The sequence below is a fragment of the Muntiacus reevesi genome, chromosome X (genome assembly GCF_963930625.1).
Source record: "Muntiacus reevesi chromosome X, mMunRee1.1, whole genome shotgun sequence".
In the NCBI taxonomy this organism is placed as follows: Eukaryota; Metazoa; Chordata; class Mammalia; order Artiodactyla; family Cervidae; genus Muntiacus; species Muntiacus reevesi.
Window position 1 is genome coordinate 137,798,205 of NC_089271.1, and position 27,755 is coordinate 137,825,959.

Genomic DNA, 27,755 nt, shown 5'->3' on the forward strand with positions numbered 1-27,755 from the left:
GTCACTAACTCACTTCTGTGGTTCTTCCATTGCAGCCTAGAGACCATAGAAGTCTGAACCAGGTGGAAGGAAGGGAAGATGGGAAAAGTGGTGGAGAGCAGAATCCCATAGGGACCCAAATGGTCCTCGAGACAATAACCTTATCCAGAAGTAAGGGCCAAGAAGCACATGACTGAGCCCTGAGGCTGGCCAGGCAGATGAAAACTAGGCTGGTGGAGCCTACATGACAACTTTCTGCATTTGGTGCTGTGAACCGACTCATCTCCCCATCCCCGCCAAGAAACCTGGGACCATGAGGAGCAGCCTGACCCTGGTGGGGACCCTCTGGGCCTTTCTGTCCCTTGTTACCGCCGTGACCAGTTCTGCCAGTTACTTCCTGCCTTATTGGCTCTTTGGATCTCAGCTGGGGAAGCCAGTGTCATTCAGCACATTCCGGAGGTGCAATTACCCTGTGAGGGGAGAGGGGCAGAGTCTGATCATGGTTGAAGAGTGTGGGCGCTATGCCAGCTTCAGTGCCATCCCCAGCCTGGCCTGGCAGATGTGCACGGTGGTGACAGGTGCTGGCTGTGCTCTGCTGCTCCTGGTGGCACTGGCTGCTGTCCTGGGCTGCTGCATGGAAGAACTCATCTCCAGAATGATGGGACGTTGCATGGGAGCTGCACAGTTCGTGGGAGGTAAGACTGTGTGGCTGAGATTGGGGAGGTTGGGGAGCTTTGCAGGGGTGGGCGTAGTGGGCATATTGCCTTACAGGGAAATCCACTCTCAGCTTCTCCTCTTTGTCCAACTCTAAGGCTGTGAATGGGCTAAGGCTGTGAATGGGCTTCCCTGGTGACTCAGATGGTAAAGAATCTGCCTGCCAATGCAGGAGACACAGGTTCGATCCCTGAGTCGGGAAGATCCCATGGGGAAGGAAATGGCAGCCCACTCCAGTATTCTTGCCTGGGGAATCCCATGGGCAGAGGAGCCTGGAGAGCTACAGTCCATGGGGTCACAAAGAGTTGGACATGACTTGGTAACTGGACAACAACAACAAGGCTCTGAATGGGGGATCCTTTGAGATACCTGGTCTGGGACTCCCCAAAGTGCAATCTACATCAGGGTTTTATTTACAGCAAGATTGACTAGTAGGCAGAGTTGATATCTGTTTTTTGGCCCTGATTTTCATCACATTCTTTTTCCTGCAGAGTGCCCATTTAACATATTATCCAGGTCTGCTTTGCAGAGGAAGTAACTCTAGTATACTACTAGTATGGTATACAACTCTATACTCCAGTATTGCTACTGCTGCTAAGTCACTTGAGTCGTGTCCGACTCTGTGCAACCCCATAGACAGCAGCCCACCAGGCTCCCCTGTCTCTGGGATTCTCCAGGCAAGAACACTGGAGTGGGTTGCCATTTCCTTCTCCAGCGCATGAAAGTGAAAAGTGAAAGTGAATTCGCTCAGTCGTGTCCGGCTCTTAGCGACCCCATGGACTGCAGCCTACCAGGCTCCTCCATCCATGGGATTTTCCAGGCAAGAGTACTGAAGTGGAGTGCCATTGCCTTCTCCGATACTCCAGTATTACAGTTCCCAAATAAACTTGACCTCTAAGATCCCTGATCGCTGGTAGTTATCTGAGGACCGTGATCTGATTAACACATACACAAAGGTTCTAATTACTAAATGAGTTTAATATGCAGTCCTCACCAAAAAAATACATCTCTAATAGTGAAATGCTAGCTACCAGGCAGATTGCAATTGACCACTTATCTGGCAACATCTAAGGCTAGCCCTGACTGGTAGCCATCAACAGTCTATTCAGGTTTCCTCTGGCCCCGACTCACTCTACTTATCTTTTCTCTCATTCAGTCTGCCTCTAAATTTAGTGCAGGAGACCTGGGATGCTGGCAGTGTGTGGATGGGCTAGGAAAAGACAAAATGCAAAAATGGCAGACAGTAGGAAAGCAATGGGAGTGGTTTCATTTGAACTGAGAGGAAAAAGGCAAGTTTAGACACACAGGCAGATATATGTGTGAATGTATGAGCTATTTTTTACACCTGGATGGGGAAATGGAAAAAAGTGCTGGTAGAATCAATGGCTGAAGTTTGTTGTTGTTCCTGAAAAGTTTTAGAATTCCTTTTCATTATCACTGTCATCTCCATTAGCAGCACAGTGTGGGTGACTGGAGCCAGGAAACTTCGATCCCACTTCTGGCTCTTTTGTCAAGCTGCCCTGTGGCTATAAGCAAATGACTGATCTCTCTCATGTTCACTTCCCTTCTTTCCTTGAATTGGTTCATTGGCAAGATAGCCCAGATCCTCATTTTCTTCTTCTCTCCGATGACTGCATTCAAGTAGCCTTGGGGTGCAATGGTAGTGATGACCTAAGACAGTGCTTCTCATCAGGGACTGATTTTTTACACCCCTCACTCCAGCCACCAGAGGACATTTGGTAATGTCTTTGAGACATTTTTGATTATTACAAATTGGGGAGGGTGCTACTGACAATCAGTGGATAAAGATGAGGGATGCTGTTAAATATACCACAATGCATAAAAATAAAACAGTTGCCTACTCCCCAAAACAAAGAAATATCTGGTCCCAAATGTCAATAGTGCCAAGATTGAGAAACCCTAAGCTAAGGTATGATTTCCTTGCCTTCTTATGAAAAGTACCGGATTCTCTTTTTGTGCCAGTTAAGGTGATGTTAAGATGTTTCCCTCTTTCCTTAGACTCACTGTAAAAATTTTAAATTTGAATTAACATTCTAATCTCCCTTATGTATGAACTTTCCCATTACTAATGATTTTCTGGCCATATTGAAAAGTCATTACATTAATTTCTCTCTTCCCCTTGAAAACCCTGGTACAGAGCTAACAGGTTACTAAGGCTGGTCTAAACCAATGACTTTAGCCCCCCTTTGTGGGCTCCACAGATATTACAAATGAATCTTAAGTAGGCTCACCTTTCACCTGCTTTCTTGGGCTTACTATGACTAGCTTGGTACTTCTATGGGCTCATTATTTCAGGAAGTGATACTTAGCTGGCAGAGAAAGGAGTGCTTCTTACAACTCATATTTATAGCCCAGGGCCCAACTCAGCGCCTGGCATATAGCAGGTATTCAGTAACGGTAGAAAGAATGAACATATGGCTAAGGCAATGTCTGGTATATTTTGGGATAAGTTGGTCACATGAGAGCTGGCTTCATTCACATCCTTTCCTTTTTTCCAGACTTTCATTCAAGGATATTAGCACCCTGTATTCTCTTCTCTTCTGACTTGAGAGTGAAAACTTAGCTTCATTTGCTTTTCTAAGAGTTTCCAGCAGAGAGTAAGGAGGGGCTAACTGGTAGGAATAAGAAGGACAGTAGCAACAGTCTACATCTGACTCTAAGAATTAACATTGGCTCCTACAGCCACCTTGCCTCCTACCTTGGGCTTGAGTGAGACTTTCACGAAACCTCTGTGGGTCTCCATATAATACATTTTGGTTGATCTCACCTTTGAGGTCCAGAAACTCAAATTGTTGAAGGAAGATGTGACTAGGTAATGGAGACTTGGGCTTTCTAGGTGGTGCTGGTGGTAAAGAACCTGACTGCCAATGTAGGAGACACAAGAGATGCAGGTCTGTGGGTCGGGATGATACTATAGAGAAGGAAATGGCAAGCTACTTCAGTATTCTTGCCTGCAGAATCCCATGGACAGAGGAGCCTGGAGGGCCATGGTCCATAGGGTCACAAAGAGTCAGACATGACTGAAGGGACTTAGCACGCACATGCATGCAATGGAGACTTAGACACCCATGAACTGAGTGGGGAAGAACTTTAGCTGAGTGGCAGATGTCATGCAGAGGCAACAGAAACATCAGTATCATTTTCATCTCATATGATTTCTGCCATTTTATATTCCCCATTGGCTATTGCTCACAGGAACATAGTCACAGTGTTTATGCTTAGATGAGGATCTTTAAAACTCAAGAATAAAATGCCATTTGACAGTAGTCATGGAAAGAGTTAAGACCCAAGGTGTGCCACAAGGTTTCTCCCTGGGCAAGGGAATAATACTGGACAGATGGCTGAATTTCCACAACTTCCCCATCTGTAATACCAGCCAACTAAGAGTCATTTTCATTTCCTTTTTAGAAACTGGAGCCTGTCAAGGTTATATCAGATGTGAAGGAATGGTAAAGCCTGCTTGAATGTATCATATTTTCTAGGCACCCCTTGGCATACAACCATTATCCAAGGTTCTTCAGAGATCTTGTGCCTCACTCCTCAGAGATGGGCTCTGTTAGTGGCAGAAAGCCAAACCTGAAGAGCGTTTTGAGCTGCACGGATAAAAGACATATGAGAAAGAGCTGTGGGGGTTAAGTTGAAGCCTGTTGTTCAACCGAGGGAAATTGATTTCATTGCTCCAGGCCAGACTGCTTCTCAGAGCTAGTGCATTAACCAAAATATATCGGGGGAGGAACCCATTTGTTTCAGGTTTGGTTTATCCCTGCCAGACCCCAAACCACTGAAGAGATGGAGTATCCATTAAGAACTACTCCCTCCCCTCTGCCTGACTTTTGTTCCCCAGTTTGGCGGCTGTCCACAGAGATGAGCGGTGGGAAGTGGGAGAGACAGGAAGAAATAAAGAACTGCTGGCCTGAGTCAGATTCAGCAAGGTGACCTGATGGGGCCCTTGGGTCCTATTTGCTCCACCTGCAGCCAATCCAGCTGGACAAGTGTAGGGTCCAGAGAGCCTTCCACTGGGACCTTCATGCCCTCCTCTAACCGGGGAAGGAAACATCTGGTCAGGAGATTATTTCAACCCCGGGGATGCTGAGGTTTCCAGCCAGCTGGCCCCTGATCCCTGAGAACAAGGTCATTATTTACATTCCCCTGTGTATACACATGCAACATGCTTGTGAGTTATCCTTTACCTTCAGTGAGAGCTAACCGAAGAAGAAATAGGTGAGAAGTAAATATAAAGAACTCTTGGCAGGAAAAAGTGTAAGATCTTGGATCAGGTTACTTGAGGGAGGCCAAGAATCTTTCTAGAGCAGGGAATGTATCAGAATCACCTGGAGTGCTTAAAAAAATGGTCTCTCTCCTTCTTTCTCATACTAATATACATAGCAACAGGTGGAAGGCTACATGTTTTTTTAAAAATCTCACCAGTGACTCTGATGTGTGTTCTGTGTTCCCTTTCCCCAACCCAAGTAAGAACTACCACTCTGGACGTTTTTTGTTTTGGTTTAGTTAAGCAGATAGAATTCAACACATCCAGACAGGCACTAATGTTTTGCTCCACATAAGGTCCTAATGCTACATGCTTCAAGCTGAATGAAAATTGCCATTGGAGACAGATCACTGAGAATGTGATTCAAGGAAAGGGTGGTGTTTTTTTTAAAAACCATTATCTTCTCTGCAAACCAAGCATTTCCTGGAAAGTCTTCCAAAGTGTCATCAGTCATCATTTAACTTATCTTTACCATGTTGAGCAAGGATTATAAAAGTGGCTTTCTGTTTGGGAAATGGTGTTTAAAGGAGTTAACCTATTAACAAAGACTCATGTAGAAGATTTGAAGCAGAGCAGAGAATATGGTCGAGGCCCTCTGACTCTCAGCCTTGGGCTTTCTGCACTGGTGTCATTGATTTTTCTTTATCTCTTTGGAGAGGAAGTTCTATCATAGTGTTTCTCAGAGTGGTCCATGAAGCACTTATATAAGAATTTCCTGGTGTGCTTATTAAATGCAGATTCCTTAGTGCCTTCCTAAATCTCCTGAATAAGAGCTGATGCCTGGCACTCTGGATTCTACATAGCCTCTCAGGCTGACTGATTTATTTTTCAAAGTATAGTATGAAATATTTCAGATATATGCATCCTAAGGCTTAAGGAATAGATTATTACTAATGTTGCTGACGTCTTCATACCCTGATCGTATTCCCTTGTCTCCACAGCAAAGGTAACTACTGTCTTGGATTTGTTATCTATTTGTTATTTTCCCATCATGATTCCAGTACCCACTAACATTTGAGAACCTCTGCTCAGTTTCACTCATAGTGTTGCTTTTTTCTGGAATTCCCTTTTCTTCCATCTCTGCCTGCAAATATCTGTCTATGTCTAAAAGGCCAGGTTAAGTACAGCCTCTCTGTGAAGCCTCCCTGATCTATTTTAAAATTCTCTAGAAGAGGTGAACTGTCTTATAACTTGGAGAGAGAATATGCAGTGAAATGAATGGGAGAGTTGAGTGGGGGAGTTCCCTGGGAAGGGAAAGCTGAGATATAGTTAGACCATAAACATAAATTTTCCACCATGTTTGAGCTGAAGTTGCTACAAGAGCCATAAATTGAACAAATTAATAACAAATTAACCCAGACTAGACTTCTGCTCAAGGTAGTAAATTCAAGCTACCAAATAGCCATATTTGGACAGATATTTGAGGGTGGAGTGTGAAGTGTAACAAAACGACTGCTCACTCAATAGTTGCACTTGTGATTGGGAGGGATGATGGGCAAAGGGGGTTCATAACAGCCAGTTGAGGAGGTTTTCTCTGCCCGGAGACAAAGACTAGGCATCCACCTAATTGAGAATGTGCAGCTGGGAGGGGATTACACAGCTGTTGAAATATGGGGAAGTTGTAATTCTGGCAGCAGGGGAAGATTCAGGACAGCTAGGATTGCAGCAGAAGAGAGGGTTCTGAGGTCTGTTCGAGATCATATGCACAAACATTTGTATTGGCGTTGAGATTCCACAAGGGCTGAAGTCAAGTAAAGTGTCTAATTCCAGACCTCGGCTTGGTCAGAGCAATGATTGAAAACTATAGCAACCATGTTTGGGGAGGACACTTGGTACACTTTGTGATGGGATTCTTATGGAAGGAGCCGTTGAAGAAGGGAAACAGTATGGCCACCCACTGGTCATCTGCACACGAGCTGTGGAGGAGTAAGGACAGTAACACACTCGAAAGGGCTTTCACTTTCTAGAAATAGGTGAGAATAGGGAAGTACCCAGCTGAGCATGTGCAGTTGGGACAGACTTCTCCCAGGGGCATACGTGGCTGGAGGAGCAGTAAATCCTTAGTTAGGAGTGACACATAGAAAAGTTGGAGCCAGGGCTACAGCTCATACAGGGCAGGGCTGAGATTTAAACTAATTTTCTCTACCACCAGAGCTCCTGCTTTTCATATTTTTAGTGGTGTTTTTCTCAAATGCTGGTACCAGAGCCTGAGGCATCAGCATCATGAGGGTGCTTTTGAAATGCATATTCCTGGGCTACAGTTACTGAATCAAATCCCTGAGGGTGAAGTTCAAGAATCTATATTTTTAATAAGCCCCCAGTCTTCCAGAAGGTGGCAGGGCTTGTCACTGGAAAATGACTTCTATGTTACTATTTGAAGCACATCTTCACATCCCAAATTGATTATAACTGTTGGAGACAAGTATGTGTTTAGTCGCTAAGTTATGTCTGACTTTGTGACACCATGGACTGTAGCCTGCCAGGCTCCGCTGTCCATGGGATTTCCCAGGTGAGAATATTGGAATGGGTTGCCATTTCCTTCTCCAGGGGACAGGTATTCAGTTCAGTTCAGTTGCTCAGTTGTGTCCGACTCTTTGCAACCCCATGGACTGCAGCATACCTATCCATGGATAGGCCTCCCTATCCATCACCAACTCTCAGAGTTTACTCAAACTCATGTCCATGAGGTTGGTGATGCCATCGAACCATCTCATCCTCTGTCATTCCCTTCTCCTCCTGCCTTCAATCTTTCCCATCATCAGAGTCTTTTCAAATGAGTCAGTTCTTCCCATCAAGTGGCCAAAGTATTGGAGTTTCATCTTCAGCATCAGTCCTTCCAATGAACACTCAGGACTGATTTCCTTTAGGATGGACTGGTTGGATCTCCTTGCAGTCCAAATGATTCTCAAGAGTCTTCTCCAACACCGCAGTTCAAAAGCGTCAATTCTTTGCCACTCAGCTTTCTTTATAGTCTAACTCTCACATCCATATATGAGTACAGGAAAAATCATAGCTTTGACTAGATGGACCCTTTTTTGGCAAACTAATGTCTCTGCTTTTTAATATGCTGTCTAGGTTGGTCATAGCTATTCTTCCAAGGAGCAAGCATCTTTTAATTTCATAACTGCAGTCACCATCTGCAGTGATTTGGGAGCCCCCCAAAATAAAGTCCCTCACTGTCTCCATTGTTTCCCCATCTATTTGCCATGAAATGATGGGACTGGTGGAAAATGAAATGGCAACCCACTCCAGTATTCTTGCCTGGAGAATCCTGTGGACGGAGGAGCCTGGTGGGCTGCTGTCCATAGGGTCGCACGGGGTCAGACACGACTGAAGCAACTTGGCATGCATGCATGCATGGTGGGACTGGATGCCATGATCTTAGTTTTCTGAATATTGAACTTTAAGCCAGCTTTTTCATTCTGCTCTTTCACTTTCATCAAGAGGCTCTTTAGTTCTTCACTTTCTGCCATAAGGGTGGTGTCATCTGCATATCTGAGGGTATTGATATTTCTCCCGGCAATCTTGATTCCAGCTTGTGCTTCATCTAGCCCAGCATTTCACATGATGTACTCTGCATAAAAGTTAAATAAGTAAGTTGACAAAATACAGCCTTGATGTACTCCTTTCCCTATTTGGAACCAGTCTGTTGTTCCATGTCCAGCTCTAACTGTTGCTTCTTGATCTGCATACAGGTTTCTCAAGAGTCAGGTCAGGTAGTCTGGTATTCCCATCTCTTTAAGAATTTTCCAGTTTGTTGTGATTCACACAATCAAAGGCTTTGGTGTAGTCAATAAAGCAGAAATAGATGTTTTTCTGGAACTCTCTTGCTTTTTTGATGATCCAATGGATGCTAGCAATTTGATCCCTGGTTCCTCTGCCTTTTCTAAATCCAGCTTGAACATCTGGAAGTTCACGGTTCATGTACTGTTGAAGCCTGGCTTGGAGAATTTTGAGCATTACTTTGCTAGCGTGTGAGATGAGTGCAATTGTGCGGTAGTTTGAACATTCTTTGGCATTGCCTTTCTTTGGGATTGGAATGAAAATTGATCTTTTCCAGTTCTGTGGCCACTGCTGAGTTTTCCAAATTGCTGGCATATTGAGGGCAGCACTTCCACAGCCTCATCTTTTAGGATTTGAAATAGTTCAACTGGAATTCCATCACCTCCACTAGCTTTGTTCATAATGATGCTTCCTACAGCCCACTTGAGTTCACATTCCAGGATGTGTGGCTCTAGGTGAGTGATCACACCATCATGGTTATCTGAGTCATGAAGATCTTTTTTGTATAGTTCTTCTGTGTATTCTTGCCACCTCTTCTTAATATGTTCTGCTTCTGTTAAGTCCATACCATTTCTGTCCTTTATTGGGCCCATCTTTGCATGAAATGTTCCCTTGGTATCTCTAATTTTCTTGAAGTGATCTCTAGTCTTTCCCACTCTATTGTTTTCCTCTACTTCTTTGCACTGATCGCTGAGGAAGGCTTTCTTCTCTCTCCTTGCTGTTCTTTGGAACTCTGCATTCAGATGGGTATATCTTTCCTTTTCTCCTTTGCCTTTCACTTCTCTTTTTTGCTCAGTTATTTGTAAGGCCTCCTCAGGCAACCATTTTGCCTCTTTGCATTTATTTTTCTTGGGGATGATTTTGATCCCTGTCTCCTGTACAATGTCATGTACCTCCGTCCATAGTTCTTCAGGCACTCTGTCTATCAGATCTAATCCCTTGAATCTATTTGTCACTTCCACTGTATAATCGTAAGGTATTTGATTTAGGTCATACCTGAATGGCTCATTGGTTTTCCCTACTTTCTTCAGTTTAATTCTGAATTTGGCAATAAGGAGTTCATCATCAGAATCACAGTCAGTTCCCAGTCTTGTTTTTGCTGACTGTATAGAGCTTCTCCTTCTTTGGCTGCAAGGAATATAATCAATCTGATTTCAATATTGACCGTCTGGTGATGTCCATGTGTAGAGTCTTCTCTTGTGTTGTTGGAAGAGGGTGTTTGTTGTGACCAGTGCATTCTGTTGGCAAAATTCTGTTAGCCTTTGACCTGCTTCATTTTGTACTCCAAGGCTAAATTTGCCTGTTATTCCAGGTATCTCTTGACTTCCTACTTTTGCATTCCAGTCCCCTATAATGAAAAGGACATCTTTTTTGAGTGTTAGTTCTAGAATATCTTGTGGGTCTTCACAGAACCATTCAACAATGAGGATAAATTACCCTGTGACTTTGTTTTTAAAATAATATGTCTCCTTGGACATCTTTATTCATCTATGATCAAATGTGATATAATCCTCTGCTACAAGTGCAATAAAGCATGCACTTGTATGGAACAAGTCCATGAAGTATGTTTATAACCTATTGTGTTCACCTGTCTGAAAGGCAGGAGGGAGAATGGGGGATGGGAGGGGTGATAGGGCAGGTTGAAAAGAGCATGTGGCCACCTACACTGGGGCAGAATACATACCTGGCAGATTCCTACTTTCTGGCTTGGTTACTGAGAAAAATTGCAAGAAAACAACTCCAAGCAGGTGACTTTAAAATCAAGCCTTGTTCAGCTTTTGACTTTTCAACTGTTATGAGGACAAAAATGTGAGGAAGAAATTAGCATGGAGAATATAAGTAGAAAGTTAGGGAAGAGCCAGAGGAAGAGGTTGATGTTTAATAATAGTAATAAATCTTTATTGAGCACATACTATGTGCCTGGAAACTTTATGAGTACTACTTTTGGAAACAGCCCTATAAGTTACAGTACTATTATTCCCATTTTTAAGATGAGGTGACTGAGGCACAGAGAGATTAAGTAACTTGCCAAAGTCACACAGCCTCTACGGGGCAGAGCTGGAATTTGAAATTAGATCTAGGGACTACAGAACCCAATCTCTTTCTCTCTCTCTTTTTCCCCAGCTTCATTGAAATACAATTGACATAACATTGTGTAAGTGTAAGGTGTACAATACACTGATTTGATGTACATTGTGAAAGGATTATCATGATAAGGTTAGAGAACACATAAATTGCCTTACATAATTATTTTGTGGTGAGATCATTTAAGATCTACTCTCTTAGCAAATTTCAAGTATATAATATTGTATTGTTCTCTTAAGCCATCGTGCTGTTTCTCTGACTCTTAATGCCTATAAGATTCCTAGTGCCTACTATAGATACTGTTGCCAAAAAGTGATCATTTCTGGACACCTGCATCTAGAAGAACAGCACTTCTAAGGATCTCTCTTATTAGTAAGAAAAGCATTGCCAGCAACTGGCTCTGCGACCTTGAGTAAATTGCTTTCCCTCTCTGGGTCTCAGCACCCACATCTGTAATGGAGAGAGACTGGAGTAGATACTCTCTGAACGCCTTTCCTTCTCTAAAATTCTGTACCTGTATGGAGTGTCTAGGATGACCTCTCATGTCTACCATGGAGATCCTTTCAGAAGGCTCCCCCCTTGGGAAGTGGGAGCAAAAGAAGCTGTCTGTTAGATAGGCAGAGCATACTCTGACACAGGTACATTTATTGAGCACTTATTACATACCAGATAATAAATAGGTAACAAGGATACATAGTTGAAGATAAATATGGTACCTGCCTTCAAGGAATGCACAGTCCAGTAATGAAAGCAGGCAGCAGTTTTAAGGGCTTATATCACAGAATATTCTGATCACAGAAGTAAGCACAGGGTATTTCTGGAGCAGAGGGAAGGAATATGTAACTTTGCTTGGGGTAGGCACTGGGGATGGTGAGGAAAGGTTTCCTGGAAAAGGTGATCTGTGACTTGGCTGAAGAAGATGGTAGGTTCCTCCTGCCATGTCAGGAAAGGCATTTAGCTAACACACGCCCCTGCTTGAAAAGTCAGAGCTCATGCCCGTCCCAGAGATCTGAGTGTGGAGGCTGGAATACAGAATTGCTGTTCTTTTATAAACATGTGTTTTTTTCTTCCTACTCTGTGTGGAAAAGCTCATTTTTTTATTAACTCTTCTCTCAAAGGGTAGACTCTGAAAGCAGGAAAAGGCTGAGGTTTCATTTCCAATTCTGTCCTTAACCCATTGTGTATACTCTGGGATCACATACTTTGGTGCATACCTCTTCATATCATATGATTTCAGTTTATCTGTGGTAAGAAAAAAAATGAGTGCTGTTCCATTGCCACTGGATAAATTCCAGAGCCTAGAAAAGTCTTTTGAGTGACCAGTTTCATTTCCTTTAAGACTATCGGACAGATAAGAATGTCTTTTAATTTTAAGCATTCCACTGAAGGGAATTTCTAACCTTAATTGGTCATTCTTTTTAGTTTCTCAACCCTCTCTCACCATCAGAAAGTTCCTTCTGTTTTCCTATTTAAACTCTTCTTGTTTTTTCTTTAGGTCCATATCTTTTTCTCTGGCCTCATTGAATATTGAGAACAGCTCATATTGCCATGTTGCTAACAAGCTTAGCGAGTGTGTTAAGACCTTTGAAAAGGCTTCAGCTGAAGGCAAAGTGGGCTTATTAGCATCTCAGAGTGTACATAGAATCTTCCTCAGTGAGGAGAGAAGCAAAGGTGAGGCTAGTAGTCCCTGGAGCAGCCTGCCTTTCACTGTCTGGAACCTTTCTGGAACGTCTAAATATGCCAGTTAGTCACCATTAATCAAATATCTGCTTTGTGGGGGCTCTATACTATGTTAGGTTCTGCATCCACACTCGTGGTAGGTGATCGTCCCATGACCTGTGATGTAGCACTCAAGTACAGTGTTCTTGTAGTTAGACTCTCTTGGTTGTAAGTAGCAGAGACTTGAGTTCTCCAATGAAAACGGAATTTATTATAACATAAGAAAAGTGATAAAAATAAATGAAAAAAAAAAAAAAAGAAAAGTGGAACTGGAAAGCCATTAACAAGGACTGAATTCCCTAACTCTTTCAGGAGCAGTATGGAGTTTCCCTTCACGGTGTATCTGATTTCTGTCACTGTGTTCTCTTCTTTTACCAATCAGTTTGCTCAGCTTACCCAGAACTGACGTCTATTCATAACTTTGGATTGAACTTGGCTTCAGCTTGACACAGACTTGATTTTACCTCCTGGTGTTTTTTCCCTATCTTCTGCTCCATCTGCTAACTAGCACAACGTTTCTGTATTCCTTGATTAAAATTTTCAGAAACAAGAATCTGGCCCAGCTATTCTCTTCAGAGCATGCTATATCACCCATTACTGGCCAGCCAATGAATTTGGTTGCTCTTGTGTCAGATGCCAATGCTTAGTCCAATACATGATCGCCAAAGGCAAGGGGGAGCGGGTCACAGGTTACAAAATGTAAACCTAGGCAGCAAATAAAAGCTGTAGTTGACATAAATGTCCTTAAAAGGCAGTGCCAGCAAGTAGACCCAGATTTATATCTCTACTCAGAAGAGTAATGTTATCACTAAGATCGCACAGAGTTCCTCTAATAACTAAATGACCTCAACAAAATGAGATGAAGGCAAGGGGCACAGTGGAAGGTTTTGAAAGCTAAAGAAAGTAGGAATGCTTAGCATGAAGCTGGAATGTTCTCTCAGAAGTGTTTCTGGAGGAGGAATTGTGGTCCCCTGCTCACCAGTAGATGCCTACATAATATGTATGCTTTGTGTAGATCTCAGTCTGGCAACTGACTTCAAGTTACAGAAATCATGACCTATCTTCAACTAGTAGAGACTGACCTGACTCTTAGAAAAGGCTGAATTGTAGGGACAAGTAGCTGTCTCTACCTTGTTGCTGTTTGTAAATCAGACCAAGATAGAAGAGGAATCTGGTTGGAGAGGCCAACTCAGCTTTGTGAATCATTGGCAAAAACATTTTGGCTGTAAAAAGTACATTGGTTGGTCTCAATCCCCAATACTGTCCTTTTTTTTTTTTTTATGAGTTGGCCCCTTTACTATCTGTTGCAGCTCACCACCCATGACACAGTAAAGACATCCTGTTAAGTTGATAGGGTCATAGACAGCTAGGGTAAAAGAGGAAAGGTAAACTCTGAGGGGAAGAGGCAGAATTTGAGCTGAGCTAATCCAGAGGGGATGTTGGGATGACAGAGGCCTGTTATATTTTTTTCTGCCTGTATGTATTTTTTTTTCCAGGACTGCTGATAAGCTCAGGCTGTGCATTATACCCCTTAGGATGGAATAGCCCGGAGATAATGCAAACGTGTGGGAATGTCTCCAATCAATTCCAGTTAGGTAAGATGGCTTGTGCAAGATGGCAGTGATGGGGAATCGGTTTCTCAAAGTGCTCTTAGAGGGGCCTGTACTTGCTAGTGGTGCTTGCCTGACTCTTTCATTGTGTTAGCTTGTGGGAAGTGGTATCTTGGTTAGTCTCATGTGGCCTTGCTAATTTACAAGGATTGAACATAAATTCTGCTTCTTTAATGATGTCTTACCACACCCTTATGTACTTTTACCCAGAGTTCTGTGACCGATTTAGGGCAACTCTGTCTACAGAGAGCTTGCCTGGTGGCTCAGATGGTAAAGAATCTGCCTGGAATGCAGGAGACCTGGGTTTGATCCCTGGGTCCAGAACATCCCCTAGAGAAGGAAATGACAGCCCACTCCAGTCCAGAGAATCCCATGGACAGGGGAGCTTAGTGGGCCACAGTCCATGGGTTTGCAAGGAGTTGGACATGACTGAGCAGCTAACAGTTTCAGTTTTATCTACAGAGGGATTCTAAATGCTTAGAGACTGCAGATCTGTCATCCTTTGAATAAGTCCTAGACTCTATTAGTATTTCTTTCTAGGCAACTATTTTCCAAATACAAATCAATAGCAGTTCTTCTCACTCTCCACTGAGCATAAAGCAAGAGATAATTTGTTTTATATCATGCGTTAGGAACCTAAGTTAAACATTGGGAATTGTTACTGGCATTTTTACATTGTTACTGGCATGTTAATGACAAGAGGTGTTAAATATTAAAATGGGTGACAGAAATAACTTTGGACTCTTCTATGGTTGCCAACTTCTTTGAGAATGACTTAAGTTTATTATTGTGAATTGGGAATAGATTAGACTCTACCTGGAAGATTTCAAAATACTTGTCCAAACTACCAGGATGGAATGTCTAGGTTTCCTTGAGTATTTTCAATTGTAGTAGAGGATTTTGGAACAATGAGGCCACCCATTCACTAAAGCTTTTGCTCCCATACTTCCCTTTTCTCTGTTACCTCAGACTGTTTTTTGAGCCTTACCTGACTCATCTTTGGAGAGAGTTGTTAACTGTACAAACATAATATAAGGAAAGGACTGTAGAGAAGATGTGACAAAATGAAGACCCTAGCATGTCCAGTGTTCCTGGTTCAGGGTGGGGCTGACTGGTAAACACAATGGTTCTACCATAGGTGAAGGAAGGAGTAAAGAAATTCAAAAAGAAACTTTGGGGGCAGGGGCTGAAGGAAAAAGAAGCAAGACACTGGTGCTGCTAACCAGGGTAGAGAAAGCTGAAGATTTAGCACACATCTCTTACTGGGTTCTTACTCCTATAATTCTACTTAAAAAAATAAATAAATAATGGCTTTAACAGAACATTTTTAGGGCAGTGAAACTGTTCTGTCAGACTCAGTATCTACTACAATGGTGGACACACCCAGGTGGCTCAGCAGTAAAGAATCCATCTGCCAATGCAGGAGATGCAGGTTCGATCCCTGGGTCGGGAAGACCCCCTGGAGAAGGAAATGGCAACCCATTCCAGGATTCTTTCCTGGAGAATCCCATGGACAGAGGAGCCTGGTGGGCTAAAGTTCATGAGATTGCAAAGAGTTGGACACAATTGAGTGACTAAGCACCTTTGTCCAAGCATATTGAACGTATGATACCACGAGTGATTTGTAATATACCCTATGGACTTTGGGTTGTTATGATGTGTCAGTGTTGATTCATCAGTCATAAAAAATTTTCCACTCCACTGTGGGATGTTGACAGTGAGGGTGGTCGTGGGTGTGGTGACAGGGTGCAGAGGAGAAATCTCTGTAACTGTCTACTCAACTTTGCTGTGAACCGAAGACTGCTCTAAAAAGTAAAGTTTATTTTTTTTAACTGAAAAAAGTAACAGTTTTATTGATATAAAAATTTGCATAGTATAAAATTTGCCCTTTTAAAGTGTACAGTTAGTGGGTTTTACTATATTCACATGGTTGTACAATCACTACTATCCAATTTCAAAATATTTTCAAAATCCCCAAAAGAAACCCCTTACCCATTAGCAGCCACTTCTTATTCCTCCCTGTGGCCAGTCCCTGGCAACCACTGTCAATTTAGATTTGCCTGTTCTGGACATTTCAGATAAATGGAATCATATAAGATGTGCCTTTGTGGGTCTGACTCCTTTTACTTAGCATAGTGTTTTCAAGATTCATCCATGTTGTAACTTGTATCAGTACTTCTGCCTTTCATAGATGAATAACATTCCATTGTATAGCTATATTTTATTTATCCACTTATCAGTTGATGTATGGAGAAGGAAATGGCAACCCACTCCAGTATTCTTGCCTGGAGAATCCCAGGGACAGAGGAGCCTGGTGGGCTGCCGTCTATGGGGTCGCACAGAGTCGGACACAACTGAAGCGACTTAGCAGCAGTAGCAACAGCAGCGGCAGCAGTTGATATATACTTCGGCCTTTCTACTTTGGGGCTATAATGATTAATACTGCTATAATGATTTGTGTACACATTTTTGTATGGAAATCTATTTTTATTTCTCTTGGGTGTATATGTAGGTAGGCACAGAATTGCTGTGTCAAATGATAATTCTATATTTAAGCCTTCTGAGGACCTTGCAAGTTGTTTTCCAAAGTGACTGCATCATTTTACATTTCCACCAGCAATGTATAAGGGTTCCAATTTTCCAGCATCTTCACCAATACTTATTTTACATTTTTAAAATTATAGCCATCCTAATGTGTGTGAAATGATATCTCATTGTGACTTTAATTTTCATTTCCCTCATGACTGATGTTAAGCATTTTTTCATTTACATATTGGCCATTTCTATATCTTTGGAGAAATGCCTATTCAAATCCTTTGCCGATTTTTAACTGGGTTATTTGCCTATTTTTGTTGAGTTGTAAGAGTTCTTAATGTATTCTGGACACTAGACCACTTTCAGAAATGTGATTTGCAAGTACTTTTCCTCATTCTGTAGATTGTATTTTCACTTTCTTGATGACATCCTTTGAAATACAAAATTATTTAATTTTAATGAAATCTGCTTTTATCTAATTTTTCTCTTGTGGCTTGTATTTTTGGTGTCATATCTAAGAATACAGTTAGTAGTCCCAAATCTAAAGTTATGAAGATTGTTTTGGCTACTCTGGCCCCCTTGTGGTTCCCTGTGAATTTTAGGTTCAACTTTTCAATTTCTGCAAAAAAAGTGAGCTGGGATTTTGATAGAGATTGGATTGAATCTATACATCAGTTTGGAGTGTATAATCTCTTTAGTCATTTTAAGTTTCCCAACCCATGAACACAAGATGATGTTTCAGTGAATCAGGTTATCTTAAATCTTTTTTGATGATATTTTTTAGTTTTCAGTATACAAGTCTTACAATTTGTTTGGTGACATGTATACCTAGGTATTTTGTTGTTTTTGATGATATTGTAAATGGAATTGTTTTCTTAATTTTATTTTTGGATTGCTCATTGTTAGTGTATGTGTGTGTGCTAAGTCACTTCAGTCGTATCTGACTCTGTGCCACCCTATGGACTGTAGCCGATCAGGCTCCTCTGTCCATGGGATTCACCAGGCAAGAATACTGGAGTGGGTTGCCATGCCCTTCTCCAAGGGATCTTTCCAATCCAGGGATCGAGCCTGGGTCTCTTGCATCTCCTGCATTGGCTGGCGGGTTTTTCACCACTAGTGCCACCTGGGAAGCCCATGTTAGTGTATAGAAATACAAATGACTTTTCTGGATTGACCTTGTATCCTGCAACCTTGCAGAACACCTTTGCTAATTCTAATGATTTTTTAGCAGATTGCTTAGGATTTACTATATAACTGATCATGTCATCTGAGAAGAGAGAAGTTTTACATCTTCCTTTCCAATCTTTTCTTTGTGTAACTGCCCTGGCTCGAAACTCCAGGACAATGTTGAATAGAACTTGTGACAGTGAACATCCTTATCTGTGATCCTAGGGGTAAATCATGCAGTTTTTCACCACTAAGTACTGATGTTGACTAGGCTATTTTTGGACTTTCCCAGTGTCTCAGCAGTAAAAAATCTGCCTGCAATGCAGGAGACACAGAAGACATGGGTTTGATCTCTGTGTTAGGAAGATCCCCTGGAGGAGGGCAGGGAAAACCACTCTAGTATTCTTGCCTGGAGAATCCGATGGACTGAGGAGCCTGATGGGCTACTGTCCATAGGGTTGCAAAGAGCTGGCCATGACTGAAGTGACTGAGCATGCATGCATAGGGTATTTTCATAGATGGCTTTTATTGGGTTGAAAAAGTTTTCTTTTATCTATTCCTAGTGTTGTGTTTTCATCATGAAAAGGTGCTGAATTTTGTCAAGTGATTTTTCTACACCTACTGAGATAATCATATGTTTTTATTGATTGATTTTCATATATTAAACCAACCTTGAATTTCTGGGACAAATCCAAATTGATCATGGTGTGTAATCCATTTTATATGCTGCTGGATTTGGTTTGCTCATATTTTGCTAAGGATTTTTGCATCTATATTTGTTAACCTGTAGATGTCTTTCTTGAGATGTTGACTGGATTTTGGTATGGGTGTAATATTATTCTAATAGAATCAGTTGCTGCTTTGATTAATGTAGCAATAAAATACCAGAGGGAAAACTGAGATGTGAGTTGCATGTAATCATTTGGCAATTTTCTGCACCAATCATCACCACTAAGGACTTAGTTCCCAAAAGGGCAACTTTGTTTATGTCTGTCTCTGTTCCAAGTTGATGGCCTTCAATTGTTTACCATAGGATCACGACTTTTCTCATCTCCTTTATTTACCCTTCTCTCATGCACCATATATTTGCCTAAAGACAATAATGCCTCTCTCCTTAGTGCACTAAACACTGTGCTCTGTGAATCCATAGGGATGAAAGAATTACAGAATTTTGCTTGAGTCAAGTCCTCCTAGTTCCTTTTTTGATTCACTGTTGCATTCTTCCAATTGCTCATGTCTCTTATTCTTCTGAGGCTTGCATTTGCTGCCCATATTCTCCAATAACATGCCCCTATATTAGGACCTTCCTTCAGTTCAGTTCAGTTCAGTCATTCAGTCATCTCCGACTCTTTGTGACCCCATGGACCACAGCACTCCAGGCCTCCCTGTCCATCATCAACTCTCAGAGTTTACCCAAACTCATGTCCATTGAGTAGGTGATGCCATCCAGCCATCTCATTCTCTGTCGTCCCCATCTCCCCCTGCCTTTAATCTTTCCCAGCATCAGGGTCTTTTCAAATGAGTCAGCTCTTTGTATCAGGTGGCCAAAGTATTGGAGTTTCAACTTCAACATCAGTCCTTCCAATGAACACTCCTTTAGGATGGACTGGTTGGCTCTCCTTGCAGTCCAAGGGACTCTCAAAAGTCTTCTCCAACACCACAGTTCAAAAGCATCAATTCTTCAGCACTCAGCTTTCTTTATAGTCCAACCTCTTATTCATACATGACTCCTGGAAAAACCATAGTCTTGACTAGGCAGACCTTTGTTGGTAAAGTAGTCCTTTCTAATATGCTGTCTAGGTTGGTCATAACTTTCCTTCCAAGGAATAAGTGTCTTTTAATTTCATGGCTGCAGTCACCATCTGCAGTGATTTTGGAGCCCCCCCAAAATAAAATCAGCCACTGTTTCCACTGTTTCCCCATCTATTTGCCATGAAGTGATGGGACCAGATGCCATGATCTTGGTTTTCTGAATGTTGAGCTTTATGCCAACTTTTTCACTCTCCTATTTCACTTTCATCAAGAGGTTCTTTAGTTCTTCTTCACTTTCTACAATTTGGTGTCATCTGCATATCTGAAGTTATTTTCGAAAGATCCCGACAATCTTGATTCCAGCTTGTGCTTCCTCCAGCCCAGCATTTCTCATGATGTACTCTGCATATAATTTAAAAAGCAGGGTGACAATATACAGCTTCCTGGTTAATACTAAAAACCTGTGCCATTCTTGACACATTTCTAGTCAACTGGCCAAGCATACATGACAATGACAATTCTATTGGCAGTTGTTCCCTTGTAATACAGAGGTGCCAGGAGCAATGGTAAAACATGTAATAGAATTTAAAAGAAATATTTTATGATGTGATGGGAATGCCAAGGTTTGGGAATGCCAATGCTAGAAGTATAGCCTTTTTTCTTAGACCTTTCTTTAATACTCTGGAAATTTAGATAGTGTGGAAGCATCCTCACATACCTTAGATATTGTGAGGATGGATGATAAACTAGGAAAAAAGTACCCTGAGTGTCCAGTCTCCAGGCTTTTGTTCTCTTTTCCTTGAGAGGCAGCGTGGTATACTGGAAGATCATAGAGTTTGGAGTCAAACGACTTGGTTGGTATCCAGGCTCTGCTACCTATGGGGTAAAGTCAGTTGATGTTTGTGTCTCAGTTTTCTTCTCTGTGATACTAATGATACCATGGGGTTTTACAGGTGGCTCAGTGGTAAAGAATCTGCCTGCCAATGCAGGAGATGCAGGAGGATGTGGGTTTGAGCCCTGGGTTGGGAAGATCCCCAGGAGAATGAAATGGCAACGCACTCCAATATTCTTGCTTGGAAATTTCCAAGGACAGAGGAGCCTGGTGGGCTAATCATGGAGTGTTGTTGTTGCAATGAAATAAGAAAAAGTGTATTGAAGGACCTAGCACAGTATTTGACTTAAAAGAGGTGATGGGTTTCCTTACAAAGTAGAATGTGCTGGGGAGTAGAGAGTCAAATGATGGCATTACTTTGATTCTGCTCTAGGCTCTGCACCCTACTATGTGCTCTGTATTTTGGGAAGGGAAAGACTCAGAGACAAGAAAGACATGGACCATACCCAAGGAACAAAGCTTCTTACCCTGACTGGTTTGAGAGAGATGAAGGGGACAGGAAGGACAATAGAAGCAGAGATTTCAGTTGATTTCAACTGATGTCCTAATATATATACTTCAGCTTTGCTGTGATATTCAAATCATCTTAGAGCTACAGAACTATTATGGAATTCCTTCATACCCAATGGCCTATAAGTATTGGGTACACAAATGAGTCCCATTGAGAATTTAGAAAAGCTAGATACTTCTAAGGTCAGATCGCTATTTTCAAGCAAGTTTATAAAACCATTGTGTTATCAGCAGCATGTGATTCTAAGGTAAGGTCTCTTTGTACTTTATGTACAAAGGTCTTTTTGTACTTTATGAATGGCTCACATTTGCAATGTGTTCTCATGAATATGAGCTAATCTGATCCTCAAAAGCGCATGCACAGAAGATGGCAATATACCTATTTTATAATGAGGAAATCCTGAGATATAGAGAGGTATGGCAATTTGTATAAGGTCACACAGCAAGTTAGAGTCAGAACTATGAGTGGAGCCTGTCTCCTGATTCAATTTCCTGTGTGTACTACATTGACTCTCCCCCTCTCTATTGGTGAGTGTGTGTCTTGAGTCATTTGAGATTTTTTCCCTTAAAATACACTTTAGCTCTATTGTTTTCAGAAACACCATGGAAAATACCCAGTATTTCATCCTGTCTCCCCCACCCCCACCACCTGGACTCAGCCTGAGTTCCCTATCAATCTTTTAGTGTAATCAGAGTACAAATAAATAAGGCAGTGACTGGACATGATGGAATTCTCAAAAAGTTTCCGTGGAATGAGTATTCATGGGAAATTTTAAAGTGCCTCTGAGTTTGACTTGTATTCATAAAGGCACCTAAATGGTCCTGTAAAACTTGATCATAGAAGAAAGGTATAAAGATACATAAAAAAGTTTTTGTGTTCCACATTCTAAGATCACATGCAGTCTACCTAAGGCCTCTATCTGGTCTTCTGGGATATCTACTCCTTATGTGTGTTTTATCTTCTTGAGAGAAAGAGATTGTGTGTGTGTGTGTGTGTGTGTGTGTGTGTGTGTGTGTGTGAGATAAACAATCTGAGGCAGAGAGGGAAGATACAGATCTCAAAATAAAAACTTAGAGTTGCAAAAAATATCTCAAACCCCTTGCCTTCCAAAAGTTTGAACTCTTTTTTTCCAACCTTCTCCTGTTTCTAGGATCTGCTGTCCTATTTCTCAGTCCATCTTCCAGGTGCCCTGGGGTCCCAATCCTCCCCTAGTGACTGCTCTATCCCTCTGGAAAATCAATTACCTGGCTCTTACCCACCAGTCAAGTTTAGGGAATTGACTCTCTTCTTCTTCTTCATTTAAAGAAAAAATTAACTTGTATGGAACCACACAACATCTGAATGACCAAAGCAATCTTGAGAAAGAAGAACAAAGCTAGAGGCACCGCACTTCCTGATTTTGAACTATATTACAAAGTTATAGTAGTCAAAAGCAGTATACTGTTGGCGTAAAAACAGACACATAGATCAATGGAAGAGAACACAGAGCTCAGAAATAAACCCACACATGGGTCAGTTAATCTGTGATAATGGAAACAAGAATATACAATGGGAAAAGGGTAGTCTCTTCAATAAATGGTATCAGGAAATCTTGATGTCCACATGCAAAAGAATGAAACTGGATCACATCTTACACCATACATAAAGAGTAACTCAAACTGGGTTAAAGACTTTAACATAAGACCCGAAACCATAAAACTCCCAGCAGAAAAACGTAGGCAGTAGACTCCCTGATATGGATCTTGGCAATGATTTTTTTGGATTTTACCCCAAACACAAAGGCAACAAAAGCAAAATTAAACAAGTGGAACTACATCAAACTGAACAACTTCTGTACAGCAAAGGAAACCATCAACAAAATGAAAAGGTAACCTACCAAATGGAAGAAAATATATGCAAATCAGATATCTGATAAGCTACTAGTATCCTATATATATATATATATATATATATATATATATATATATATATATGTAGAGAGAGAGAAGTCATATAAATCAATAATTTAAAAAATCTAATTTAAATATGGTCAGAGGATATGAATAGACATTTTTCAAAAAAAGATATGCAGATGACCGATGTCCAATAGGTACACAGAAAAGTGCTCAACATCACGAATCATCAAGGAAATGCAAATAAAATCCACAGTGAGATGTCACCTCACACCTGTCAGAATGGCTATCATAAAAAAATACAGGAAATAACAAGTGTTGGTAAGGATGCAGAGAAAAGGGAACATTTGTGCACTCTTGGTGGTAATGTAAATTGGTATAGCCACTATGGAGAACAGTATGGAGGTTCCTCAAAAAATTAAAAATAGAACTACCATATGATCTAACAATTCCACTTCTGGATATTTATTCAAAGGAAACAAAGGCACTTACTTGAAAAGATATATGTACCCCTATGTTCATTGCAGAATTATTTACAATAGACATGACATAGAAACAACCTTACCATGTCCACCAATGAATGAATATTTAAAGAAAATGTATACAATGGAATATTACTCAGCCTTAGAAAGCAAGGAAATCTTGACATTTGCAACAACATGGATTGACTCTGAGGGCATTATGCTAAGTGAAATATCAGTAAGTCAGACAGACAAATACAAGTACTGTATGATCTGAAAAAAACAACCAATGACAAAAGATAAAAATAAATTCTTAGATACCGAAAGTAGGTTGGTCATTGCCAGAGGCCAGGAGTGGGCACTGGGTGAAATGGGTAAATGGAGTCAAAAGGTACAAACTTCTGTTTATAAAATGTATAAGTACTAGCCATGTAATGTATGCATGGTTATTATAGTTAATGATGTCTGCTTAGTCACGTCTGACTCTATGACCCCATGGACTGTAGCCCACCAGTCTCCTCTCTCCATGGGATTTACCAGGCAAGAATCCCGGAGTGGGTAGCCATCCCCTTCTCCAGGGGATCTTCCTGATCCAGGGGCCAAACCTGGGTTTCCTGCACTGCAGGCAGATGCTTTACCACCTGAGCCATCAGGGAAGTCATATTTTATGATATGATATTGTATATTTGAAAGTTGCTAGAAGAGTAGATCTTAACATTTCTCATCATAAGAAAAACATATGTGGTGATGGATGTTAACTAGATTTACTCTGGTGATTATTTCATAATATATGCATATAGTGAATCATTATGTTTTATGTCTGAAACTAATATAATTTTATATGTCAATTGTATCTCAATAAAAATAAATTAACGAATCATATTTTAAATAGAAAAAAAGAATCATGAGCTTGAACTGAAACTTACAAGGAGAGGGACCGTGCAGATCAATCAATGGTCTCATTTATAGCTAATAAGATCCAGTAAGCACAGTGACTTTCTCAAGTCCTCACTAGGGATTTGAGACTAGCTCACTGATCCTCATATATATTACTAACATGTTGCTCAATGGCAATCCAATATCTGTTTGTTAAATGTATCACCTATTCAGTAAGAAGGGAAAAGTCAGACAACGGCTGCCAGCAATAGCTGAGTGCAAATTTCCTCACACTTAAATTTGACTAAGTAAATGAAAGATATCAGCTGAGAAAGATGTTTTGATGGTTTTTAATTGAACTCTAGATATCAAATAAAGATTTCATGGACTTTATCCATACAAATGAATCTATCTTGGTTCAACTTTAGCTTTGATGCATTTAATGCCGTCTTCACCAAGCCTTTAATTGGCTTCACCAAGAGTAGGAGCCAGAGAAGAACCCATGAGAGGATTGCCTAGTGGTAAAAGTGGGCTTTATCATCAGTACACCCTTAGTTCTGTGACCTTGGGCAAATCTTTTAGCATTTAGGAGCTTATTGCTACTTCCTGGGGTTGTTGTGAGGATCAAATGACATCACACATGTAAAACACCTAGTACAGGGTTTTGAATATAGTAACCTGTCAATAGTTGTTGTCTGGTATCATCATCATCATCATTATAATGATACCAGTTCCCAGTACTTTAGGTTTCAGAAAAAGCCTCTATTACAGCAAGGAGCCACTTGTACAAAGCATGATAAATAACAACACAGGCTAATAGTAGAAAGACCTGGATTCAAATGTGAGCCCTGCTGCGGGGAGCCGGCCTGCTCAAGGCCCAAATAGGCCCTGGGAAAAGGCCTTGAAAGAGGCCATTCCCTGTCCCGCCACCCCATGATAAAGTAGTAAAATATTTGCTGGGCCTCCTTTGTTCTTCCTTGAGAAAAACGTAGTAGTGACCTTCACTTAGTAGTTTATTTTGGGAATGCCAAAAACAAGATGTAACCTTCTGCAATCACTTAAAACAAAGAATTGTATTGATCTGACAAACACCAGATGGCATTTTTTATGAATTATGTTTTCTGCTTGTACTAGTATAAAGGTAGCTGTTTTACTCAATAAAATCGCTGGCTTGCCTAAAGAGCATTCAGCCCTCTCGACCCCATCCTTTACTATCATCTTTTTTTTTCCTCAGGCTTCCGTGTGGTTGCGGTCGGGACTTGTTCATTTTGCCGACTGGTCCCGGCACCCTGCCACTTAAATAATTGTGCAACTCTGGGTGCACTACTCAACCTCTCTGCATTTCCATTAATGGAGATAGATAAAAATATGTTTTTTCCTAAGGTTATTGAGAAGGTTAAGTGAAGTAAAACATGCATAAAAACATTTAGTACACTCAGTCAGTCAGTTCAGTCGCTCAATCATGTCTGACTCTTTGCGACCCCATGGACTGCAGCACGCCAGGCTTCCCTGTCCTTCACCAACTCCCGGAGCTTGCTCAAACTCATGTCCATCGAGTTGGTGATGCCATCCAACCTCTGTCGTCCCCTTCTCCTCCTGCCTTTAATCTTTCTCAGCATCAGGATCTTTCCCAATGAGTCAGTTGTTCGCATCAGGCAGCCAAAGTATTGGAGTTTCAGCCTCAGCATCAGTAATTCCAATGAATATTCAGGACTGATTTCCTTTAAGATGGACTGGTTGCATCTCCTTGCAGTCCAAGGGACTCTCAAGAGTCTTCAACAACATCACAGTTCAAAAGCATCAATTCTTCAGCGCTCAGCTTTCTTTATAATCCAACTCTCATATCCATACATGACTACTGGAAAAACCATAGCTTTGACTGAACAGACCTTTGTTGACAAAGTAATGTCTCTGCTTTTTAATATGCTGTCTAGGTTGGTCATAGCTTTCTTTCCAAGGAGTAAGTGTCTTTTAATTTCATGCCTGCAATCACCATCTGCAGTGATTTTGCAGTCCCCCGGAATAAAGTCTCTTACTGTCTCCATTGTTTCCTCATCTATTGGCCATGAAGTGATGGGACCGGATGCCATGATCTTAGTTTTCTGAATGTTGAGATTTAAGCCAACTTTTTCACTCTCTTCTTTCACTTTCATCAAGAGGCTCTTTAGTTCTTTGCTTAGGTTGCACTAAATATAACCTGCTATTAGTAGGTAATCAGCCCATTTCTCAAGAGCCTCTTTGGAGAGAATGTCCCAGGCTTGACTTCTGGGAGGGAGAGTGGGAGGGACCCAGTCAGCTTGATAAAAACCCACAACAGAGGCTACCTAAAGGCCTTGGGTATGCTCCCTGTTTCCTCTCTTAGAGGCCCATTTCCTCTATTTTCCCATCATTTCCTGTCATTCTTGCCAGTTCAAAGCCTTTTACGGTCACTCGGGGTTTAGCTTTTATGGTTTCAGTTTACAGGGATTTCCTGTTACCTTTCCTCTCTGCCAGTTTCCTTCTTTAGGAACGGAGTTTTCTTGTGCTCACCAGAGCACAATAGAACAGCTTAATACATGCTCATGTCCACAGAGGGGCAGCAGAGTGTGGTGGAAATAGCCCTTGCCTGGGTATCAGAACAGTTGGGTTTTAATTTTCCCGAGCTTGCTTGGGCATGTCACTTTCTTATTCTGAGCCATGGTTTCCCTGTTTTGACATAGAGAGCCTTGGACTAGCTGAAGAACAACCAGAGGCCCCAAATACCTACCGAGTTCCCTGTCATGACCCGCCTACCTTTTTTAAAAAAAATCTTCTATTTTATGTATTTTTAAAAAATGTTACACGACATTATTACATGCTTTTATAAAAAAGAAAACCCACAATTCTACATTTAGCTGCTGATGTAAAGAACCAATTATCTTGCCTCACACATGCTTCATGTGGGATGAATTTGATGAGTTAAATAATATGTTTTTATTTTTTTATCTAAACCTTCCTGCCAGCCAGACACACTCCCTGTTTTTCTAAACAGTTTCTCACTTTCACATGAGCATTAGCACAATCCACAAACCTTCATGGCATATGGGTGCAATTATCTTTTCTCCTGAGGAGGTAAGTCAACCGATTTGGAGAAGTGTTTCCCTAGGCCTCCAATGGTGTCAGGCATGGGAATGGTGTCTTAGGGTTTCAGTCATGCGGTGCTGGCTCTCCCACCTACATTTGGGTGCAGACACTTGATCCAATTTCATATTTACTTTGTTCTTAAAAAACCAGAAAGACAGTGACAAAATAAGCCAATCTACTTAAGGCAACCCTCCTAGAAGAGAGGAACCTTTTAGTATCAGTCACCCATGGCATCACCAATTCAATGGACATGAATTTGAGCAAACTCTGGGAGATAGTGGAGGACAGGGAAGCCTTGTGTGCTGCAATCCATGCAGTCACAAAGAGTCAGACGTGACTTAGCAACTAAACAACAACATGGGGGTGGAGTCCAAGGATTGGCCAAA

The 27,755-nt window shown here is 41.4% G+C and overlaps 1 protein-coding gene across 1 annotated transcript in view; it reads left to right on the forward strand.

Moving 5' to 3' along the window:
* The first annotated feature begins 292 nt into the window (after positions 1 to 292).
* LHFPL1 (LHFPL tetraspan subfamily member 1) overlaps positions 293 to 27,755 on the forward strand; it is a 52,290-nt gene continuing 24,827 nt past the window's right edge. The window contains exons 1-2 of the mRNA XM_065916653.1: positions 293 to 674; positions 14,068 to 14,166. Of these exons, the coding sequence (XP_065772725.1) occupies positions 293 to 674; positions 14,068 to 14,166 (481 nt within the window). The remainder of the gene's footprint in view (positions 675 to 14,067; positions 14,167 to 27,755) is intronic.